At 42.2% G+C, this 25258-nt stretch overlaps 1 protein-coding gene across 3 annotated transcripts in view; it reads left to right on the forward strand.

Annotated features, from left to right (window-relative positions):
• Positions 1 to 25258, forward strand: part of PRKDC (protein kinase, DNA-activated, catalytic subunit) — a 524414-nt gene that overhangs the window by 165496 nt on the left and 333660 nt on the right. For all 3 annotated transcript variants that reach the window (XM_033933710.1, XM_033933711.1, XM_033933712.1), the window contains 4 exons: positions 7666 to 7892; positions 18672 to 18880; positions 19423 to 19555; positions 21866 to 22024. In XM_033933710.1, coding sequence (XP_033789601.1) covers positions 7666 to 7892; positions 18672 to 18880; positions 19423 to 19555; positions 21866 to 22024 — 728 coding nt within the window. The remainder of the gene's footprint in view (positions 1 to 7665; positions 7893 to 18671; positions 18881 to 19422; positions 19556 to 21865; positions 22025 to 25258) is intronic.

Below are 25258 nucleotides of genomic sequence, written 5' to 3' on the forward strand. Positions count from 1 at the left end.
TACAGGAATTTTCAAGTAAAACATTTTATAAAGGCACATAGGTGCATATATTGACTTTATAAGTGAGCTTCACAAAAACACCCCAAAATACTTCCTAACAAATTACACAGAATCAATTAATTCAAAAAGTATGAGGCCATCATATCAGGGGCTGAAAGTTTAATATAATGCTGTTTCATTACATAATTTCCATACCTACCCAAAATATAATAATCTGTCCATACTTTGCAAAGTTACTTCACAGCAAAAGTGAGGGTTTTTTTTTCCTTCCACAAATGTCAAAAAAGAATACTTAGCTTGAACATAGCTCTTTCACAATTCAAAACATGTTTCAAGCTTTCTGCCCTGTGTCAAGGTTTATAATTTTTCAAATAGTTTTCTGTAAAACCCCACCAATTGCGTCGTCATCTTCAACTGGCAATCATTTCTCAAAACAGACAGCAACTGTGTTTGGATGTTCCTCAGAAGAATGAATGAATGCAGTGGCATAGTAAAGGGGGGAAGGGGGGGTGGGGGTGGTCCGCCCCAGGCACCATCTTTCTTGGGGCGCCAGCACCCCTCCTCCTCTCCGCCCCCCACTCCTCCCTCTACCATGCGTGCACCTTTCCCTTCCCCCGTACCATTTTAACTTTGGCGTGAGCAGCCACAACTAGCTGCCCACGTTGGCTTCAGCACTCGCTCTGACATCATTTCTGGGACTCATGCCTAGGAAGTGATATCAGAGAGAGCACTGAAGCCAATGTGGGCAGTAAGTTGGTGGCTGCTTGTGCCAAAGTTAAAATGGTATGGGGGAAGGGGCACATGCACGGCAGGTGGCAGTGGAGGGGCGCCACCTCCCCAGGCACCACTCTCCCTCGCTACGCCACTGTATGAATGAAGAATGTGTTGGGAGCCTTTATAAAATAGACACAACATATATGTGTCTGCCTTTCCTACTTAGTTGTCCTGTTATAAATTATATTCTAAAAGAATTAAACTATAACACAAAATAATTTATGACTTCTTCATGGTATTAAAGTTTTTATTGGTTTTATGATCCCTTAAATATACAACTATCTCTTACTAGTTATATATACCACTAGTAAGGAATTAAGGAAGAATAACCCAAATTATAGTTACCAGGTGCTAGGATCCACCTAGGGGGTTAGCGCACAAGATGATCTGGGTGTCATTGTAGACAATACTCAATGTGTGGCAGTGGCCAAAAGAGCAAACAAGATGCTAGGAATTATTTTAAAAGGGATGGTTAACAAGACTAAGAATGTTATAATACCTCTGTATCGTTTCATGGTGCGACCTCACCTGAAGTATTGCATTCAATTCTTGTGATCTTGTCTCAAGAAAGATATAGAGCAGCTAGAAAAGGTGCAAAGAAGAGTGACCAAGATGATAAAGGGAATGGAACTCCTCTTGTATGAGGAAAGACTAAAAAGGTTAGGGCTCTTCAGCTTGGAAAAGAGATGGCTGAGGGGAGATATGATTGAAGTGTACAAAATCCTGAATGGTGTAGAACAGGTACAAGTGGGTCAATTTTATTTTTTTTTTTTACTCCGTCAAAAATTACAAAGACTAGGGAACACTTGAAGTTACAGGGAAATACTTTTAAAACCAATAGGAGGACATATTTTTTCACTCAGAGAATAGTTAAGCTCTGGAACGTGTTGCCAGAGGTGGTAAGAGCAGTTAACGTAGCTGGTTTCCTAGTGGAAAAGTCTATAGTCAGTTATTGAAACAGACACTACCTCAAAGCATCGGCGTTCTTTTTTGTCCTCATCTCGTCGATCCCATGTTTTCATGCGTAAAAGGGATATTCATCGATCCTCATCATCAGCTTCATCGGATTGATACTGAAGACGTTGTAAATTTTCCCAAAGAATCTGAAGCACTAGCTTTATCTGACTCCGAGTCTTCCGGCATACCTTCAGAACTGTCACTACGGAAAACACCTCCTAGAAGATCTTCTCCAGCGGACTTGTCTTTAGCAGATATATTAGTCAGTTGGGCAAAGCCCTACCTATCTTGTTGGAAGCTGACACTGGACCAAGTATTGAATACTTGGATGCTTTGGTCTATACTGAGCCTCCCAAAGGGCTTCTCAAGTTGCCCTTCCATGGAATTTTTTAAAGAGATACTTCTTGCAAAATGCCTTTTTCACTGTGGCTCCAAGACAACTAGATTCCATTTACAGAATCTGATCTCCTCCAGGATTTGATAGACCACAGCCTCAGCATCAATCATTCCTTGTGGAGCCAGCTCTAAAAATATTTCAGTGCAGGTGTTTTCTGCCTCAGCGTTTACAGGGCGTGAAGGCTGTACTATGGTCTATGCTGGCGAGCAGGATCCTTACTTATGCCTGGCTGGGCCTCCACGTGTGCGGATCGTCGGACTTGATGGACCGAAGGTCTGATCCGGAGATGGCAGTTCTTATGTTCTTACTTGTCTTTGTATTTCAAACAACTGGTGGCAAAATTGCGTGACTTGAGCAATATATTCTGTCTGACATCTTGCAGAATATCAGTAAAATATTCAACCTTTTTTTACGGACCAGACCAGCAGCTCTTGCCAGCGCAGCGATTCACTAAGGCAGCCTTGGGGCTTTTGCTGAGTCGCGGCCGCCTATGATGATGCAACTTCCTCTTTCCTCAGAGGTGGCGCAACCCATCAAAGGACCGAAGGCTGCCTTAGTGAATTGCTGCGCTGGCAAGTACTGAGAGCTGCTGGGAGGGGAGAAAGCCACTGTTGGAGGCTGGGAAGCTGCTGGACTCTTGTAATTTTTCTTTCAAAGTCTCAACCATGTAAACAGCACCCTAATTAGTAATTTTCCTGGAAATGTCTTTTGTAATCCGCCTAGAACTGCAAGGTACTGGTGGAATAGAAGTCACTAATGTAATGTAATGTGAATAAGAATGCTTAGCAGAATGCTTCGAAGTATGAGGTGTAGACCTTGGCCTTTTCAAACTTTGTGTGTGGCCGTCTCTATAGAATCACCAAAAAACTCTTCCCTTAAACATGGCTAATGTGTTTTGGAGATGGATGTCTATATCAGATACTCTTTCTCATAGCTATTGACTTAGCAGATACTCTAGATCACATTAGTGGCGAAATGCTTCTGCATTCTTCTGCTTCTGGACTGCCATCGCACAAGAAGCAAAAATAACACTCAAAGCTCATGCCTCAATTCTTCTGTGTATTAGGTCAAGCAAACCTGCTGTTTTCTCCTTCTTAGCCACTTCCTTACCATTTGGAAGTCATCTTCTTTTTTACCACAGCATTGACATTGATAACAACCAACCTGTGAGTTCTCTCAGACATCAAGGATGGTTACTGTTTTATTATGTTGTCAACATACCGCCAAATTATAAAGGAGAGTCCACTTTTAGCTATCAGGACTTTCCTTCTCCTTTGGGACATAGAGGCTTTGCTTTAACTACATGTCTAGGAGGTAATACCCCCTTCTCAGAAAAATTAGGGGTTCTATTTCAGGTTGAAGAAGTTTGATCATGTAACTCCTTCCTACCGACTCCTGCATTGGTTGCCGATGGAGGCAAGCATGAAGTTTAAGATCCGAACAAAATATACAGAAGTTTAAAAGCAATCTAAAATGTTTTCTTTTTAAAGATGCCTTTAATTGACTATTTGATTTAGTCCAGCAAATTTGTTAACTTTTCCCTACCCTAATATATTTCCCTTTTATGTATCTTTTCTCGATAAATATTGTAGTTATCCCCCCCTCCCTCCCCTTCCACTGTACCACTGTGGTCTTAATAGTTAAGTAAGAAAAACTGTCTGACTTATTTGTTTGTCTATAAAAGTTTTTATTATTATTGTACAACGCTTAGTGTCCTAGGATAAGGTTTAATCAAATATATGAATAAACTTGAACTTGAAACTTTAAGATACTATTCTGTTTAGCCCCTAAATATATAACTGACCTCTTCTCTTTCTCAACCAATAGACATAAGAGAAGCTCACACTTGAATTTTGTTTCTCCACCGGTTAGAGGATGTAAATTTAAAAGACATCAGCAACATCTTTTCTCATATGAGGCAGCATTATGGGGTAAAGATCTGGAACAATTACTTAAGCTTACTAATACTTACGGGGAATTTAGGAGACACCTAAAAACATATCTGTTCCTGAACTTAGGTAGCTGATTTATACAATCTTTCCCACAATAACTGATCTCTAGAGCTGTTAGTCACTAGTTTTCAACTTTGTTATTTCTACTCAATTTGTAGCAATTTTAATAATTGTAAATCGCATAGAATTTCATGGTCCTGTGGTATATAAACTGTTATTATTAGCAGTAGTAGTATTTATCATTCCAAAGATGACTGAATCTACGCATCATTTCTAGTTCAAGAAACGTTCAACTTTAATCTCTGGGATCTTAAAGCTACTCTTAGATCAAAACAATTAGCTATGCTCTATAGAAAGCACAGATGCCCACATATCAGTTATAAGAACATAAGAATAGCCTTACTGGGTCAGACCAATGATCCATCAAGTCCAGTAGCCGGTTCTTATGGTGGCTAATCCAGGTCATTAGTACCTGGCAAAAACCCAAAGAATAGCAACATTTCATGCTACCGATCCAGGGCAAGTAGTGGCTTGCCCCATGTCTTTCTCAATAACAGACTATGGACTTTTCCTCCAGGAAATTGTCCAAACCTTTCTTAAAACCAGCTACGTAATCCGCTGTTACCACAGCCTCTGGCAATGCATTCCAGAGCTTAACTATTCTCTTGTGTAAAAAAATATTTCCTTCTATTGGTTTTAAAAATATTTCCCTGTAACTTCGAGTGTCCCCAAGTCTTTGTAATTTTTGATGGAGTGAAAAATCGATCCACTTATACCCATTCTACACCACTCAGGATTTTGTAGGCTTCAATCATATCTCTCCTCAGCCGTCTTTTTTCCAAACTGAAGAGCCCTAACCTTTTTAGTCTTTCCTCATACAAATTATTTCTGTGCCTGGACTGCTTCTGTGGTTTTGATTAGCCCATCAACATTTATACTTCAAAGTTCTGCCCTTTGGCCTGGAATCTTCTCTTAGACTGTTTGCCAGGTGCCTGAAAGTTTTGGCACCAACTTTACGAACCCAAAGGTTCCACAGTCCAATGCTATTTTATTCAACACTGAGAGTTTGAAGTTGGTTTTCCCAAATCCTAGCTTCAACCCTCTCAAGCTCTAAACTTCATAGGGGCCCTTTTTGACATGATTCACCTCAGGGCGATCCTAACTCAGAAATGACAAGTTAATTTGCTTCCTTTTTAGCAATAAAGTCTGTTACCTTCCGTCCATATAAGCCAGTAGAAGGATGTTACTATTACCTCAATCGAGCCTTAAGAGTGGCTTAGCTATTAGTGCAGTGAACATTGAATCAAGGGGCACAGGTTCAAGTCCCACTTTAAACATGGCATCTACAATCTATATTTTTCTCTTCATGAGTCTTCCTTGTAGAACACCTCAGTGTTTCCTGGTGTCTCACTAGTCTCCAGTTCATCAACTTTTAAGTAGAAGCTATACTCTTCGTACTTTTCCACAGGGCGGCTGTTTCTTTACACTGAAAGTTCTGACCATGAACTCACCAAATATACTTGTGAAGCTCACCTGGCCAATCTTCGTACACAAGGTCACGGCTCTACTTAGGTGCAGAGGTTCCACTTTCACCCCTTAGAACTCCAAACGATCTTCAATACTCTGCAGATTTTTCACTACAGTATCTTCCCTTCAAATCCCCTTAGTATACACCAAGGAGAAAGTACTGGGTCTTTGATTCCTTTGTGAGAGTCTGAAAGAATTGGAACTGAGCAATTGCTCTAAACATATTTCAAAAGCCCTCTTATGTCCAAGGAGTGCAACATGATCAGCAAATTTCTTCACCCACATCAGCGGACGCTTTATTTTCACAACCTAATGTCAGGAACTCCTCAGATAAAAGTATTTCTGTTCCTCCACAATTACATTCTGCCTCACTTCAATTCCTGATGATTCGCTCTTCATCATCTACAGGTAGATTCCTTTCTACTGTTTTTTCCCCACACTGCAGTCTTTGTACTTGGCAGCTTGTAATCTCCTAGAATAGCCTCGGCATTTACTGATCTTCAGATCCTGTTAGAATCATGTTGGATACATCCGGAAAACCGTTTACATAGCAGTGCTACTCTCAGAAGTGGACACGGTTTTCATCGTGGTGTACTCTTCATCAGGATGCTTCATCTTTCTCCACTTATGGAAGTGAAGTACCGTGAGCCTACGTCGGGCGGGAAGGCATATGCGCATGGTGCGGGCAGTTGCAAAGTTTCTTAAAACTTAAAGTAACAGTACACTTTTAATATTGGCCGTACCGAGGCTCCGTGTACAACATCACCCACAGGTGAGAATATCTGCCTGCTGTCTCTGGATAACTCTTGTTACAGTAAGTAGCTGTGCTTTTTTTCTGGTCATGCATTAATATTTCCATCAGTGCATGACACTAGTAAAAAGTTAATGTGGGAGCCAGATAATGCTTCCCTAATCATTCCTTGCTTATGACATGCTGCCTCCTGAAAAAATTTGAAAACAAAAACCTTGTGATTAGTGTGTGCTGACAGGCTATTTACCACAAAATGCTGTAACATGTTTTGCAGTAAGCATTTTTCTCTTGTTAAATGTGTGTTAGCGCTTAATGTGGTTTAGTAAAAGGGCCCCATAATTTATACTTGTAGTGCCTCTGTGTCTGCAGGTGACTGAAAATGAATTTTCTAGCTGTGAAGAACAAAATGAAGGGCTTTAGTTCTTCAGAGTTTGATCTAAGATAATTAGCATATATTACTACTACTTTAAATTTAGATTAGTTTGAGTTTCCAAAATCAACACAAGGCTAGATTATATACTGTATTTCAAAATTATGTTTTCCTTTTTATGTTGTACCGCTGAATTGTTTTGTTCCACTGAATTGTTCCTTGTCTGGTTTTCATTTATATTACAACATTAGATATATGTAAAATTATTTCTCTGAAGGTAATCATTTCATCATAAGATCACATGTATGACACATGTCATCAGCTTCATGTTGAGATTTCCAGAGCTTTCCAGGAGTTCCTTCAAGACTTTGATGCAAGCTGCTGTGATCAGTCGACATTATTTTTAAGTGAAACATGTCGACTTGATCTTTATCAAGTTACTAGTTTTCATTAGTTAACCTTTAATCTTGTTCATAGATCCATTTTTAATGCAGCCTCTGATAGACTTCTGGTTGCCGTTCTTGTTTAAAAAGAACATTCTAGCTTATTAAAAAGTATTTCTACTGCCCAGTTAGGGAGATGATTGTTTTTCAGCCTTTTTGTTAAGACAGTTCCTAGCTAGGTAGTCTCACATCTGTGATCAAGATGTAGTGCTTGTCCTCACAGAAAGTGAAGTTGCTTAGCTGTAACAGGTCTTCCGTTCACCAGTTACAAGTCCCTCCCTCTTCCCCTTCTGGAATCCAGAAAGACTATTGCAACTGCCATACATGCTCCAAAAGGTCTTTTGGAAATTCAGAAGCTCTGGAAATTGCCTGACATCATTGTGATCTGTCAACTGCTGTATTCAAAGAATATCTGTTACAGATATTTATTGTTATTTATTATACCTTGAACATTTGCTCAGTTTATTTGACATGATAATTATGATTCTTTTCAGGTACAAACACTCAATCGTCATTTTTAAGAACTTGTGAATTTTTTCTCCAAAAACTTTGCTTACATGATATCACTGCAGCAGAACAATGTTTCAGCATGGGGCCAAAAGGCAACCTAGCAAGCCCTCAAGAAAGAGAAGAGTACAATTACAGTAAATGCACTATCATAGTTAGGATTATGGAGTTTGTCAGCATGATTCTGGAAAACTGTCAACAGGATTTCTGCAAGGTGGGTAATAGAAAATGAACTTTTTATAGGAGACTATTTGTTTATTGGAGCTAGCACACTCTTTTATCAAGCAGAAGACTCAGTCTGAGCTCTTCATGCATATTTTACTCTTTTAGCTGATCAAACTGAGGTGTGGTACTGAACTCCTGATCATGTTGAATAAAGCTTGAGCTGAATTGAGTCATAGAGCTATGCTGGAAGGAGCTTGTGAGACGTTTTTCCAGTGTTTTCCTCCACAGGAAGTTGTTGCAGAGTCTCTTATAGCCTTATGTCATTCAAATGAACTCTGAACTCTCTTTTAGTTTATCACACATCTTAGCAGCAGTCATGAGTTTTGAGCTCCGAAGTTCGATGTTGATGAAAGACAAGCTGCGTTAATAGTGAGAAGCTCTTGATGGCCATCAATTCCCTTAAAAGTCTGCCTTTTAATGATGGAAAGCAATTAACTCACTGCTTGACACGTCTTTGATGGTACTCTCTGATCCTTTGGTGTGACTGTAAAGATTCATGTGCTCCCTAGTTCTTCTCTCAGTGACATACCCATCCCACAGGTTATCACTACATGACTACTAGGAGTTACACTAGATAATTCTCTTATTCACACCTCAGATATCTTCAGTAACACAAGGCTCATTCTATAAACTCTGCCTCATACACTATCTGCAATCTTCTCTCTTTCTCAGCAATTAATGTATTAGCTTCTTCCCTTATGATCAGCCTTCTTGAGTACTGTAATTCCTTATACATATGCATTTAGGTTAAAGACCATAAAAGATTACAACTCATCCAAAATACAGCCATTAAACTTATTACTGGGCATCGAATATTCAACCACATCACTCCTTTACCAAAATCGGCACACGGGCTTCCCATCTCACACTGGATAACCTATAAAATTTTATTATTCATTTTCAAAATCCATTCCTCTAAAACACACCTCTTTCTTAGCAGACATTTAACATCATACTATCCATCCAGAACTCGTATCTATTAACCAAAATCGCCTGAATGTCCCCACTTTTCCGCTATATAATCTCAGACACCACTCATAGCTCCATATTCTCTGTAAAGGGACCAGAACTCTGGAATCTTCTCCCATCTCATTTCAAGCTGTCATCCATGTGCTTTATCTCTTCCCCTTCCCTCCATCCATGTTCAAAATCTTATCCCTCTCCTTTCCCTTCCCTCCATCCATGTGCACCATCCATTCTCTCCTCATCCCCTTCCTCCATCCATGTGCACCATCCTTCCTTCTCTTCCCCTCCATCCATGTGCACCATCCTTTCTTCTCTTCCCCTCCCCTCCATCCATGTGCACCATCTCTTTCCCCTCCTCTTGCCTTCCTCTCCATCCATGTGCCACCATCTCCTTTCCTTCCATCCATGTGTGCTCCGTTTCTCTCCTTTTTGCCCCTCCCATTCAGCATCTCTCCCTTCTACCCCCCCCACCAAATAACCTCCCCTAAGTGATAAATAGTAATAGTAGTAGCACCCAGTTCTGAAGCCCCCGCCTCGCCTTGAAAAACTACTAGGAGCTCGCCGGTGCGGGAGCAATTCTCTGGCGCTGCCCAAGGCCTCCTCTGCACAGTTCCTTTGCTGCAGTCCACCCAACCAGAAACAGGAAGTTGCTTAACTGTGGGGGTGGAACACAGCAGAAGAACAGTGCAGAGGAGGATCCCGGTAGCACTGGAGAATTGGTGACACGTCAGCGCCCTCCTTGCAGTTTTTGAGGTGAGGAGGGCTTTGGAACCCAGCAGGGAGCTGTGAGCTGCACAAGAGGTCCTACTGCCAATTTTTGTTGGGAGGCCATGGCCCCTGTGGCCCCCCCTTTTTATGCTTATGGTATATATGAAGAATGAATGGAAGAGATGGCATTACAATTAGTACTATATTATGGGGCGGGGTCTGGGGCGGAGTTTGGGTGTGATCTAGAGTGGAGCTTTTGGGCCCCCCAAACAAAAAAGTGTTCCACTGCCTATGTCTTATGGTATAGACAGCATAGTGTCCTCAATATGATTAAAAATGTGACCGCATATCCTAGGATATATTGAGTATATATACGCTTCCCCCTCCCAAACTGTTCTTGCACATAGAGATCAGACTCACATCTTTAAGTTCTATCAGTAGGAGTTCATGGAATTTATTCCGCTAATGCCATAAGGATGGGGGCTGCAGGTTATGTCCAGTATTGAAGAATATTCTTCTAGCCTACTATGAACTACTATGCACCTTATCAAAGTAATGATCCTTGCCAGCATGCTGTATCTGTAACCGTGTAGGATAAAGTAAGGAGAACTTATCCTTTAGTGCCACCAATAAGCACATAATAGCTTTTCTGGGTCAGAACAACGGTCCATCAAGCCCAGTAACCTGTTCTTATGGTGGCCAATCCAGGTCACTAGTACCTGGCCAAAACCCAAGGAGTAGAAATATTCAATGCTACCAGTCCAGGGCAAGCAGTGGCTTCCCCCATGTCTTTCTCAATAACAGACCATTGGTTTTAAAAGTCTTTCCCTGTTACTTTGAGTATCCCCTAGTCTGTAATTTTTGACAGAGTGAAAAATCGATCCACATGAAGGCACAGATGGATGTCCTTGAGTAGAATAACATTCTGGTACATACCCATAATGCATCAGGCAGAAAACAGTAAAGATGTTTCTTCTTTCTTCTTGCAATTCATGCTGGAAAGATTTCTTGCAAAATGGTTCAGAAAGATTTCTTGCAGAATGGTTCAGGCTTTGATGAGGTCAGAGAGGCCTAATCTTCAGGTGCAAATACAGAAACACCCCTACAGTCCTGGAAGCAGAGAATTTTATGTCCTTCATAGCTGAGAGAGAGCCCAGAACGAATTGCCTACAATACAGATTGCTTGTGAGCAAAATGCAGCAAGCGAAGTATAACTGCTTAAGGTCTAGAACCTTCCAGTTGGGGGGACCCTCCCTATGCACTTGCTCTATTCAAACAGGCCCCAGTTGAGACCCAAACTTCACTGTCTTAGATAATCAAACTTCCAGCAGGCGTGGCAGGTCCCCGTCAAGGGAGGACTCCAGGATACCAATGAGTCTCAGGTTATTCTGCCTCAAACATTTTTCAAGATTGTCTATCTTGAGCTCTTAACTCCACCAGCCATTTCTGAAACATGAGTGTTCGGCCTCCTGTTGACATTGTTTATTCTCCAAATCACTGATTCTCTACTACATTTGATCTACTTCTAAGTCCATGCTATCCAGCTGTTCATGTGCAGTCTCAGCTCTGTCATGCAGAGCTTATATTTTTTTTATCCAAAGCCGCTTCCACAGCTGCCGTGATTTCTTCTATCCAGGCTGAACACACTAAGGGAGTCAGCATAGTTGGCTGTTCCACCATCTTGCTGTCCAGTAGTCATGATTTCTCCCTCTTTTCTGTTGGGGTTTAGTAGACATATGTGTACTAATTCTGCTGCCATACCACCCAGCGGCTATGATAATTATAGTTTTCCAGTCTCTCTTTGGCCATTTTGTCCGCTCTTGCTCATGGCACTCACATGACTTGCAATAATAGAATTTAAAGTAGCCTCTTTTTCTTTTAAGACACTATTTGGTCTTAGCTATCTATGAATTTTCTTGACTTTTCAGATAAGATATTGTTCATCTCAGTCTTTTCACCATTACGAGTTGCATTGGCTTTCCTCTTTGTGTTGAGAAAAAACTAATTACTTGGCAACTGTTTTCAGGCCAATGCTTTCTCACAATACCGGCTACCTGGTGGGCTTGGTCAGAAACCAGGAACACATCATCAATGTACCGGAGCCATGTACCAATATCCGACATCCACAAAGATGGATATAACAGCTGTTCTTCAAAATTCGTAACGTAGAGGTTGGCCACACTGGGGGCCATGGCCATGGTACTAAGGCCAGATTTGATGAATTCCTTACCTGGCTGAACACTCTTGACAGACATCTGAAGTTCACTGCTACGGTGGATGGAGCCAGGGTCACTTACCTGGACACTATGGTCAGCAAGTCTGGTGGGCGTTTGGTTACAACGGTCTTTCGGAAAGTTACCGATCGTACCTCATATTTACACTACACCAGCTGTCATCCAGCCAGGCTGCGCCAATCGTTGCCTGTGGGGCAATTTCTTAGGATCCGCCGAATTTGCTCCTCTTTAGGGGAGTTTAGGACCCAAGCCAAGCTATTATCGCAGCGCTTTAGGGCACGCGGCTATCCAGATTGGACCATCAAGAGAGCCTATCGCAGAGCGCGTTATGCCAATCCTGAGCTTCTGCGGGCTCCTGCCATCAGGCCGCCCATGGAACAGCAGGTGTGTGTCATTTCATTTTCTGACCAAGCCCACCAGGTAGCCGGTATTGTGAGAAAGCATTGGCATGTTTTGGACCATCATGCCATCTTCAATCAGGCTCCTTGCATAGCTTTCTCCCGTCCCAAAAATTTGAAGGAATTGTTATCCACCAAAAGCCGAGCAGTCACCGGGGGGAGGCATGGTCCGTGCGGCCATTGTGATATGTGTGCGTCTTCTCTATCTATCTCTCAATGGCAACACCCCCGGACTCAGCGCACTTACCATCTTAGATCCCAAACGTCCTGTGATTCTGCTTGGGTGGTATATATCATCATCTGTCCTTGCGCGTTACATTATGTGGGGCGCACAAGCAGAAAGATTAGAATAAGACTACAAGAACACAGGAGTCGTATCAGAACGGCATCTTTATCTGCCCCTCTGGTGCCTCATTGTTTGGAAGCTGGTCATCAGTTTACCGATCTGGTGTGGTTTGTGCTTGAGCAAATTCCCTGGGATTTCAGGGGGGACAAACAATTTCATTTAAACCTTAGGGAACAATATTGGATTTTCCAACTTCAAGCTGTTTCTCCCCACGGTCTTAATGAAAGTGTGGAATGGAACACCATCATATAGGGTTCCATTCTATTTTTTCTGGGTGCCGTGTCATCGTGTAGGTTTCCTGCGCTGGGTTGTTTCCAGCACTGTCGGGTTTCTAGCACTGAACGGGTTTTATCGTTCCCCTTCTGTAGCATTGGGGCTTCTTTTTCCCGCCCCGGTGTGAGTGATTGATGACGCGTCTCGCGTCCTGTATGATTGGTTGGTTTGTGTGTGACGTGTATCCTGGTCCTCTTTTTAGGCGCGAGTGCTCTCCCGCTCGGATACCCCTCCCTCCAGCCGTCCCGCTCCGCATTTTGGCATTTTTTTCTTTTCTTTTTGGTTTGTGGTCGGGGGCTAGGTTCCTGAAGAAGGGCTCCTCCCCGAAACCAGCGTGGTTGAACTTTGGCTCCTGGCGTTTTCAATTGTGATAGTTTTGTTCAGATAAGTATCTTTTTGATTAAATTTGAGTATTTTTTGATATTGCTTTATATCTAGCGTGGCGGGTTTCGGCTGGCAGGGTTTGTGTGGGGGTCGCTCAGTTTGTAATTCCACCGTTTGAGTTTGATTTGCTCACGGGGTTGCTTAGATTGTATTATTTATTCAGGGCTTTATTGCAGGTGTTGTAAATCTGCTACTCAATGCAGATCATTTGCTAATTGATGTAAACCGCCTAGAACTCACTGGGTATGGCGGTATATAAGAATAAAGAATAATAATAATAATAATAATAATTATACACACATAGGGGGCTCAATGATGGTGTGGTGGTGGAGGCTTTTTGCCTCAACCCAGAAGTGAAGTATCGGAGCTTCTGCTCCCATTGCTGATGGTTCACACTGAGAGCGCCCTTCACTTCTTAAGTGGAGTTGTTTCAGGTCAGGACTGTAGCTTATTCTGGGCGTCCCCCATCCAAACCCTGTTGTGACTGGTTGTCCCATTATAAAAAACACTGATAAGTTCCCAGAAAAAAAATACATTAATATAAGAAGTGAAAACAAAGGCCCCTACAGATGAGAACATAACATAAGAATAGCCTAACTGGATCAGACCAATGGTCCATCATGCCCAGTAGCCCATTCTCATGGTAGCCAATCCAGGATACTAATACCTGGTCAAAACCCAAAGAGTAGCAACATTCCATGCTACCGATCCAGGGCAAGCAGACACTTCCCCCATGTCTTAATAACAGATTATGGACTTTTCCTCCAGGAATTTGTCCAAATCTTTCTTAAAACCAGCTACACTATCTGCTTTTACCATAACTTCTGGCCACTTCATTTTTAAGTTTAGATCTTTCCTTTCAAACAGAGACCTTGCTAGATGTCAAATACAGCACAAGGTAACTTCACATGGACTTAGCTGTGCAGGAAATGTGAATCTCCTCATACACCCACCATATAGTGCAAAAATGTGCAAAGGTCTGTTTTTTTCTTTCGATCACTACATAGCCTAAAGCAGCACTGTTACAAACATATTCTGTAGATCAATGCTAAGGATAACAAAGTTTCCTTCCTTGGACCAGAAGGAGATACCACTGGAAGAGATCCCAAAACAACACCCAAAGACCCACTCAGTGTGTGAACCAGTTGAGTGGAGTGGACTAACTGGGGGATGGAAATGGGCCCGGAGTTTGCTCAGCAGAATTTCCCAGACCACCTCTTCCTCTCAACATATTGACACGCTGCCACCACCACCACTAGGAACACCTCACTGGATAGGCCAGCTATGCTATAAACTTTATAAAACACATTATTATATTTTCTTATAAAGCACATATTTTAACTGAACTCTCTGACATCCTCAGCCTTTCCATTCACAAAAATAGAAGGAAGAAAAGTTCCCATTTCCTGCTGTCTCATGTCCCCGGCCTATATAATATGTTTTTTCCGCAGACCCTTCAAAAGTCTGACCAAATCCTCGTTTCACTTGCATTATAAAGTACTGAGGATGCCATCTCTCCCCAATCCCAGGTCCTAAAGTCTAAGACAGTAGCGCAAACTAATGCTGCCAGATTCAGGAAAAAAAATTTCGATTCGATTCAGCCTATTGAATTGGTTTTTCAATTCGATTTTCCTGCCCAGTTGGGTGATTTTTTTCATAACTCCTGGTGGGTTTTATAGCTTTTTCACCCCTTTGGCTTCTCCTAACCACACTGGCGCTGTGGTGTAAATAAAATAAAGAAACAAAAAGGACTTTTCCTCTCTCTGTGAAATCCTAGCTCACGTTTGCAGTCCAACACCAGCTCTGGCAGGATACACATTTCAAATCTGACATATTATAATCACAAAACAGAAAATAAAATTAATTTTTCTACCTTTTGTTGTCTGGTTATATTTCAAATCTTGTTGGTCCAAGGCTCTGGTTTTCTTCTGATAACTTGCTTGCCAGGGTCTCCTTCTTTCTTCTTTCTGCGTGCTAACCATCCATCTGCCAACTCTGTCCTCCCTTTCCATTTCCCTTCCCTCCCCAGGAAGTCTGGTATCTTTCCTTTTTTTCATCTCCCTCCACAGATCCACCTTTTCTTAACTACCCTTTCATCCGGCATCTCTCCCTCCTTCCCCACCACCCCAGAGTCCACCATCTCTCCCTTTCTTTTCCCAATTACCCTCCTATCCAGTATTTCTGTCCCTCCTCCACACCATCCCTTGTGTCCAATTTCTCTCCCTTTCTGTTCCTTCCCTCCCTAAATCCCATGGTCCATCATCTCTCTCCCTCTCCTATTTTCAGACCCATTATTTCTTTCCCCCCCAAAGTTTGGCATATGCACGTCTCTTTGAACACCCCCTTCCCTCCGTGTATTTCTAAACCAGGGTCCCCCCCAAAGGCCTGTCCCCCCTTGAAGGCCTGTCCCACCCCCTTGTAGGCCTGTCCCCCCCTTGAAGGCCTGTCCCCCCCTTGTAGGCCTGTCCCCCCCTTGAAGGCCTGCCCCCCCCCGAAGGCCTGCACCCCCCCAAAGGCCTGCACCCCCCCCGAAGGCTTATCCCCCCCTTGAAGGCCTGTCCCACCCCCTTGTAGGCCTGTCCCCCCCTTGAAGGCCTGCCTGCCCCCCCTTGAAGGCCTGTCCCTCCCCTTTGAAGGCCTGCACCCCTTGAAGGTCTGCACACCCCCCGAAGGCCTGTCCCCTCCTTGAAGGCCTGCCTCCCCCCTTGAAGGCCTGCCTGCCTGCCTGTCCCCCCCTCCCCCTTGAAAGCCTTCCTGCCTGCCCGCCCGCTCCACCCTGAAGGCCTGATGCTCCGACCCACCCCGAAGGACCGCTCGCCCCCCTGGCCTCCCCGCACCACCTATGAAGCAGCCGCAGCAGGATCGCGACGTCAGCGATTCAGGCGCTGCTTCCTGCGCCGCAGTCCCGCCCCTCCTCTGACGTCAGAGGAGGGGCGGGACCGCGGCGCAGGAAGCAGCGCCCAAGCAGCTCAGGGATCGCTGACGTCACGATCCTGCTGCGGGCTGCTTCATAGGTGGTGCAGGAAGGTCAGTGGGACGAGCGGTCCTTCAGGGGGTGGGGGGGACTGAACGGCAAGGCCGGGAGCACCCCCTCTGGGCTGGCACCCGGGGCGGACCGCCCCCCCCCCCCCCCCCCTTGGTACGCCACTGGGTGGTAATACCATATTTCACCGCATATAGGCCATCCCTCTGCATAGGCCGCACCCATATATAGGCTGCAGAAAATGGCCTATATTTAATAACCGGAAGATAAGCCGCCCCACGGTATTAGCTGTGGCTTATCTTCCAGTACCTCCCCTTCCTTTTTCATTCATCCCCCCCATCCCTGGTACCTTTATTGGAAGCGCCCTCGCTGGCACGTGGCTCGGGGTCTCCAGCGGTGCAGGGCAGCCACGATCTCTTCAGCATCCGGCCTGCCCCACACTGCTCGCTGAATGGCCAACGTCGGCTCTTGCAGGACTTGCGAGAACTGACCTCAGCCACTTAGCAAGCGATGCGGGGCCGAAGAGATCGCGGCTGCCCTGCACAGCTGGAGATCCGAGCCATGCACCAGCGAGGGGGCTTCCAAAAAGGTACAGGTGGTGGTGGTGGGGGGATGATTTTAAATTTGTATATAGGCCGCCACATTTAACTAGGCCACGTCCCATACATGGGTTTGTAAAACCCATGTATAGGCCGTAGCCTATATATGGGAAAATATGGTACAAATGTAACTTCCAGTTCAGGGTCAGGTGGTATACAAATGTGTGATGGTAGTGATTCATCCTTAAGAGTTTGGTTCAAATGTAATTCAGGATACATTTTTGTATAGTTGGCACATACTATCATTGTGTAGAAATGAAACATTTCTCTGCAGCCCTAGTTTGTAAGATCTAGATGCGGTTTCATTTGAAATCTTTCATTAAGTTGCCTGCTGTCGCTGGATCTCAACGTCATTTTGATATGTCATTTTAACTTATTTGAGGCAAGCTCCTTTTAAACCTTTTATGTCCTTTGGGCCAAAGTGCTTGACCTGGAAGAGGATTTTTGTCATTTCAGCATACCTTATACAGGATCAGAAAGCCTCAAGTCTCAGTAACTTTTTCACCTAATACTCCAGTTTCAGTAGAACAGGATGGTGCTTCATATGCAGCCTTAATTTCTTCCCAGAGTGGTATTGAATTTGTATCTTTAGCAGATGGATTATCCTATCAATATTTTTATGAAGCTGCATTGCAGGTTCATAATATTAATACAGAAACTTTCAAAACATATAGCCTTATTTAAAGCTTAAATACATTCATTTATGACCTCAGCAGTACAAACTGTGAGAGGAGTTTCATTCACAGTATACTTTGCACTAAAGTCGTCATCGGTCAGAGGTTTTTATCAAATCTTATTAGTTGGTTCATTTTGATTTATTATTCTTTATTTTTCAAGATAAATTAAGACAAAATACTCATCTCTTTATCAGAGCATAGCAGGGGTACTTCACCGACATAGGCTATGTTTCGCCTCCTAGGGCTGAGGCGAAACATAGCCTATGTCGGTGAAGTACCCCTGCTATGCTCTGATAAAGAGATGAGTATTTTGTCTTAATTTATCTTGAAAAATAAAGAATAATAAATCAAAATGAACCAACTAATAAGATTTGATAAAAACCTCTGACCGATGACGACTTTAGTGCAAAGTATACTGTGAATGAAACTCCTCTCACAGTTTGTACTGCTGAGGTCATAAATGAATGTATTTAAGCTTTAAATAAGGCTATATGTTTTGAAAGTTTCTAGATTTTTTTGCCTTATAAAGATACATACTACTGCCCTATATATCTGTTTATCATAATATTAATGCCATGATTGTGTTGTCTTACCCATCTACTGTAAGGTTAGTGTCTGTGCAAAATGGTCCACGTATTTACACAAAATTAATGCTTATACTACACATCTTGACAAGAGTAAGAAGCCCGAGAGTCTATTTTAATGTTAGGGTTCTTTTTGTTTACAGAAAAAAAAAGTGAAACGGGGAAGTTCTAACCTGCCATAAATAGTTGACCTACTCTGTTGGCATAGGAAATTTGAATTTGTTGTGTCTTTTGGTTTTGAGGACACTTCTTAGCTAGATAATTGTAGTGCTGTGATGTGTGAATGGATTGTCCTTTTAGAAGCTGAAGTTACCTGTATAATAAATGCTGTCTAAAAACAGCAGTCGCCAATCACACAAGTCTACCCTTTAACCACTTTTGAAATTTAGCTCATTAGCTTAATCATACTACTGAGGCATTCGGCTACAAGGGGACTACAGTGCATACTCAGCAAGCTAAAGAATCCATTATAAAGCTCTGGAAGATGTGATACTCTTTTGGTCCATCAAGTTGATGCTGTACCAGTTGTAAATATCTGTCCTTAGAAAAACTGTTTCATTGCCTACAATTACTAATGCTTTTTTTAAAACTAATTTTGTAATTGTTTTTATTGCAGTTGCTTGAAAAAGATTTGCTGAATAGTAACTTGATAGAGCTCACAGTGTTAACCGTATGTGATCCATCCAGCATTGGTTTCAACATAGCTGATGTGCAAGTCATGAAGAATCTTCCAGATGTTTGTATAAAACTTCTGAAAGCTTTAATAAAGTCCCCCTTTAAGAATGAGTTGGAATTTTCTATAAAGAAAAGAATCACTTCACAAAGGTAGAGGTTACTGAAATAGTGTAAATTTAAATTTGGTACTGATTGTGACATAGAAAGAATAAGGGTATGTATTGCTTGATTGAAACTGAGTTTTTGTAATATTTCACAGTTATCGAACTATCATGCTGTGAATAAATGATGTGAATTTCTGATACACAACAAAACAATCATGAGTTAGTACCCTTTTCATATATGGAATAGAAGTGCTTTTACAAATTTTATTGTAATATATTTTATGCACTTTCTGTATGATGTTTATAAAATTAATAAACAGTTGAAACAGGAAAAGTAGATACACCAACAATTAACAAAGACTGCTTTCCTTTAAGACCCAGACATCTTACTAAATGCTATACTTCATATTGCAAAGCAAATACCTTCCTGACAATAGTCATGGTATCGACTAATACCTGCTTCTCAGGTGTTTTTACTAAATTGTGCTATGAATTTATAAATATATTAGAAATGAGACAACTGTAATACATGATTGATCACAAGAGCAAGGAATACATTTTCTGATTTGTCTCTTTGTATGCTGACAGCATTAAGGATCTTTGTGATATTGATCTGTACAACCAAGACGCTCGACATTATTATTCTAGAATTGGATCTATCTTATCTGCCTGCAAGCAGCTCCATAAAGCTGGTCTACTGAACTCAGTATTGCAGTCTCAGGTAATTTTTCACATGTGCACATGCATGTATCTTAAGATGTGATATGCTAAAAAGGTTCAGCAAGGGAAAAGTACCCCTAGACTGGAAAACTGCCAACGTTATCCCGCTCCACAAAAAGGGAGGTAGGTCAGAGGCTGAAAATTATAGACCGGTGAGTCTCACATCAATAGTGAGTAAACTCATGGAAAAATTGATTAAGAACAGACTAGACACGTTCCTGGATGATGAAAGATTAAGAGATCCCCACCAGCTTGGCTTTACAAAAGGAAGGTCTTGTCAATCCAATCTGATAAGCTTCTTTGATTAGGTAACAAAAAAACTGGATGAGGTTGAGTCCGTGGATGTGGTGTATTTGGACTTTAGTAAAGCTTTTGACAGTGTTCCACACCGAAGCTTATTAAGTAAGATGCACTCGCTAGGACTAGGAGTAACACTGACAGCATGGGTACAAGACTGGCTTAGCGACATGCTTCAGAGAGTGGTGGTAAACTGTATCCCCTAAAAAGCGTCGAGAGTGACCAGTGGAGTGCCACAGGCTCGGTCTTGGGCCCGATGCTATTTAATATCTTTGTAGGGGATTTGACTCAGGGACTTTGAGGCAAAATTACACTATTTGCCGACGACGCTAAACTATGCAGCGTTATGGGCAGGACCTCAGAACCTGACAGCGCAACCAAGCCCAACACTATGGAGCAAGACCTGCTTGTATTGGAAAAATGGTCCAGTACTTGGCAACTAAACTTCAATGACAAGAAATATAAAGTAATGCACCTTGGGAGCGGAAATCCATGCAAAACATACACCTTGAATGGTAAAAACTTAACAAGAACTACTGCAGAAAGGGACTTGGGAGTTCTTTTCCGGGAAGATATGAAAGCTGCTAATCAGGTGGAGAAACTACAGCAAAGGCCAGACAAATGCTGGGTTGCATCAGAAGGAGCTTCATCAGCCAAAAGCCAGAAGTCATACTACCGTTATACAGATCCATGGTGAGACCTCACTTGGAGTACTGTGTCCAATTTTGGAGGCCACATTATCAAAAGGATGTGAAGAGGATGGAGTCGATACAGAGAATGGCCACCAGGATGGTCTCAGGACTTAAGGACATCCCATATGAAGTACGCCTGATCAGACTGCGCTTATATTCTCTGGAAGAGCACAGAGAAAGGGGGGACATGATAGAAACATTTAAATACTTCATGGGTCACATCAAAGTGGAGGAGGAAATCTTTTTTCTGAAGGGTCCCACGGTGACAAGAGGGCATCCACTAAAACTTAAGGGAGGAAGATTTCATGGTGACACCAGGAAATACTTCTTCACCGAATGGGGTGATTGATCGATGGAATGATCTTCCCCGCCAGGTGGTCGAGGCCAGTAGCGTGCTCGACTTCAGAGTCAATGGGACAAACTGATGGGAGTACTACAGTTATGCTCAAACGATAGATACTCCAGGGAAGAAGGGTTCTTGAGTAGGCAGACTAGTTGGAAGGGAGGGTTCTTGAGTGGGCAGACTTGTTGGGCCGTCGGCCCTTTTCTGCCTTCATATTCTATGTTTCTATGTTTGTATCCATAGCAGGAATAGTAACAGTTTATATAGAAGTGTATGCAACATTTATAAAATTATTCCTAGATTTCAAGATGATTATAAGGTATAGCTACAGTGTGAGAACACATATACTTCTCCTAAAATTTTAAGATCTAATGAACAACTTTTATTGGTCATTCCTACTCTTAAAATCATAAATACTCGAAGACAATACATTTTTACTGTTACGGCACCACAGACATGGAATTCACTCCCACTTTATTTAAGAGAGGAGAAGAATTTGGATAAATTCAAGAGCCAACTTAAGAGCTTTCTTTTCAAAGATGCTTTCAATATCTAATTGAAACGTTAATTGCTCTTTCTATCTGCTCTCTATTTATTTTTTTTGTGCATTTTTATTTCCAATAATTTATTTGTTTTCCCATTCCTTTTGGATTTTACCTTTAATCGTTTTCTCTTTCCTATCATAAATTGTATTTCTTCCCCTTCTACCCCATTGTTTTCCTTGTTATAGTTTTAATTACCTTGTTTTAATTTGTCTGTTTTTAATGATTTTTATATTGTTGTTAATGTTTACCTCTTATTTTTTGTACATTTTAGAAATTTATGTTATTATTTGTACATCGCTTAGTAATTGTGATAGGCGATTAATCAAATATCTAATAAACTTGAAACTATGTAACTGAACAAAATATGTATCTATATTTCTTTTTACAGTCCTTAATATTAGAAAGTGAAATGTTATAAGTTCTCTATTCTTTAGACTGCAGGTCTGCAGTTCACAGTTGGCTCAAAGTTGCTTTCGGTTGTATACAAAGGCATTGCACCAGGAGATGAAAAGAAATCGCTTCCATCACTTGATATCAGCAGTAAGCGACTCGCTGATGGAGTGCTACAGTTAGCCTTTGATTTAGGAGGACAGGTAAGAAGATGTTTGAATAGTATGGATTTCATTCGTATGGGTTGGGTTTTTTGTTGTTTTTTGCAATGTAGGTACATGTACATTGTAGCTCTGCTAAAAGTGTACTTCAGTTCTTGGGTAGTAAATTCTGAATAACACAGAAGTAAGTTATTTCTATTTGTAGACCTCTAAGTGGTAAATTGGTGAAAAGATCAAATAGTTAAGGAGCAAGTAGTAATGATTAAAGCTGCCAATTTACATTTTAATTTCACTTTTAAAGTATATATTTTATAAGAATGAGAATCTGTCTCAGCTTTTGTTTTACTGACCCAGTTGCTTTCATATGCAGTGTTAAATTTAGATAAACAATAAGTCCTAGATCTTGTAACTGGAGAAATTAGATAGAGGGACTTCTGTTTTAATCTTAGTCTTACTTATGGCAGAATCTAATTTTAAAATCAAATATACTGTATGTCCTTCCAGAGTCTCTAGTCAAAGCGCATATAGGAGTCTTGTAGTCGAAGAGCATATAGGAATCACCTCTTCCTTCTTCCCTGGGCCTGCTGACCTATCTGTGGCCCTGCCCTTTTATACTTCCTGATTCCTGTCTCCTTGACTCCTCCTTCCCATATCACTTCCCCTTAAGGAAGAGCTAAGGTAGCTCTGACATTGTGAGGGAGTATCCAGAAGGGAAGTGGGTAGCATCTTGTAGACTCCCTCACAAGCTCTGAAAGTTAATCTGAGTTCTGGTGCAAAGGACATATGAGCCCTGACTGTAGGTAATGTCCCTAGAGAATGACACGGGGACAAATTTGTCCCCGTCCCTGCAGGAACTCAGTTTCCCTGTCCCATCCTTGCGAATTTTGTTACTGTTACTGCCCCATTCCTGTAAGCTCTGCCTTAACTGCACAAGCCTTGAAAACTTTAAAGTGTTTGAGGCTTGTGCAGATGAGGATGGAGCTTGCAGGAATAAGGCGGGGACAGGAAAATGAGTTCCCGTGGGGACGGGGAAAAATTGTCCCCACATCATTCTTTAAATGTTCCCATACTTGCGAGTTGATTGCACAAGGATTACATTAAATTAGTGTGTTTTATCTCACCAATACCTTTCAGTTCTAGGTGATTTACAACAAGAGTTGGCCTGAGCATTCCCAGGGAGATTACATAGTTAATAGATATAGTATGCGTCGGGATCTGTGGAGGGTCGATCAGGTTTAGTTAGATCATTTGACACATTTCTTGAATAGAAAAGTTTTAAGTTCTTTCCTGAATGTTTTGTAGTTGGGCGTCGTAGTCAGATTGGAGATATGGTGGTCTATCTTTGCTGCTCTGGTGGCTAATAGTCCATCATATTTTTTTTTTTTTTGCTTTGTATGCCTTTGATTGGGGGGTGGGTAAAGTATGCATGAGTTCTCCTTGGTCTGGATGTGTTTTTCCTGATTAGGCGGTTGCTCTGGTAGCTTGGTCCGTTTCCATTTAGGGCTTTGAATAGGGTGCAATAGAATTTGTATTCTATGCATCCTTGTACTGGGAGCCAGTGTGAATCTCGGAAAGCGGTGGTAATGTGGATGAAATTTACATTCTTCAGATCCACCTCCTCCAATAGACCCCCTTCAGTTTTTCTTTCTGCAAGCAAGTTGAAAAGGTGAGATTCAGATCTGCTCTGATAACCTTTTATTATTTTTCTGGTTTTTATACAAGTTCAAGACTTTTCGATGTTTGAGAGGACTCCAGTGACCCTGGGAGAGGACGTAGACTCTGTGAGAGAGGTCTGCAGCTGGCAAGGCAACCCTTGGGGTTCCTGTTCAGCTATTTGAACTTGTGGAGCTTGGGGTCCATTCCCTTTGAAGCTAGCTCACATCCTAATTTTATCAGGTGCTTGAACTCAGGCTGCTTTGCCCCAGAATCAGTCTAGCAGGGCTTAACAGGTACTGACTGCATGGTTTCTTCCCCCTTCTTGTGCATGGATCCATGGGGGTTGAGGTCTCAGTCGGGCTTTTGTTTTGACTGGCAGCCTGAAGACTCCAGTATGTGGAAAGGCGGTCAAAGACCTAGTGAAAGTACACAAGCTTCTAGCCATTCGAGCCATAGAACCCATTCCACACTCAGAATTGGGCTTGGGCAGATAAACTATACTTCATAGTGCCCAAAAAAGACTCAGAAGACTGGTGGCTGATCCTCAATCTGAAGTCAGTCCATGTGGCACAAGTCAGTCAATGTAGCCTTGAAGGTGCCACATGGCGACTGTTTGGTCAGTCATTGTGACAGTCACACCAGAAGAATTCCTGATATCTTTGGATTTGGCAGAGGTATATCTCCATATTCTGATTTTTCCAGAGCACAGAAAGTTTTTGAGATTTTATGTTCTAGGGCAACACTTCCAATTTGCTGCATTCCCCTTTGGGCTAGCAACAGCGCTACATACCTTCACCAAGGGTAATTGTGGTGGTGGTGGCCCATTTCAGAAAGAGGGAAATTCAAGTGCATCCTTACTTGGACGATTGGCAGTGGCCTCCCTGAAAGTTCAGATTGCAGGCTTTGCATGTTTTCGAGCGCACAGCGGAGCAAGTTCGCGTACAGCTCTTTTAGATCTGACCATCTGTGTTCTCCCTTGCATCTTCCTTTCCTTTCATGGATTCTTAACATTGTTTTACAGGGCCTTGATGAGGCTCCCTTTGAACCACTATAGAATGTATTTCTTCTGGGCCTGATGTTCACAATGGTTTTTCTGGTCACTGTTGTTTCAGCACAGTATATTTTGGAGTTTCTTCTCTTTCGTACAGAGAATCTTTTTTCCGTATTACAGATGCAGGTGTTTTCCTCCATACTGTACTTTCCTTCTTGTTGACAGTGGTCTCAGCTTTCCGAGTCAATCAGGAGGTTAGATTGCCTGCATTTCATTTGACAGATTTGGAGCACGAAGATCAGATCTCCCGCAAATTAGATGTCCAGAGGATCTTGCACCTTTATTTGGAAAGGATGAATTACTGTTTGATCACTTTTTTATTCTCACTGCTGCGCCTCACCATGATAGGCCGGCGCCCAAGTCCTCAATCGCTCAATGGATTCAAAGGGCCATTTCCATGACTTACATTGCCTGCGGCACACAGTCGGCAATTTCGCATACAGCACTTTTGACGAGAAATGTGGCTGCATCGTGGGCGGAATCTTGCGCAATGCATCCTGATGAAATTTGCAGGGTGGCTACTTGGTCCTCTCTTCATACTTTTACCCGGTTTTACTGAATAGATATGA

Source organism: Geotrypetes seraphini, chromosome 2 (assembly GCF_902459505.1).
Source record: "Geotrypetes seraphini chromosome 2, aGeoSer1.1, whole genome shotgun sequence".
In the NCBI taxonomy this organism is placed as follows: Eukaryota; Metazoa; Chordata; class Amphibia; order Gymnophiona; family Dermophiidae; genus Geotrypetes; species Geotrypetes seraphini.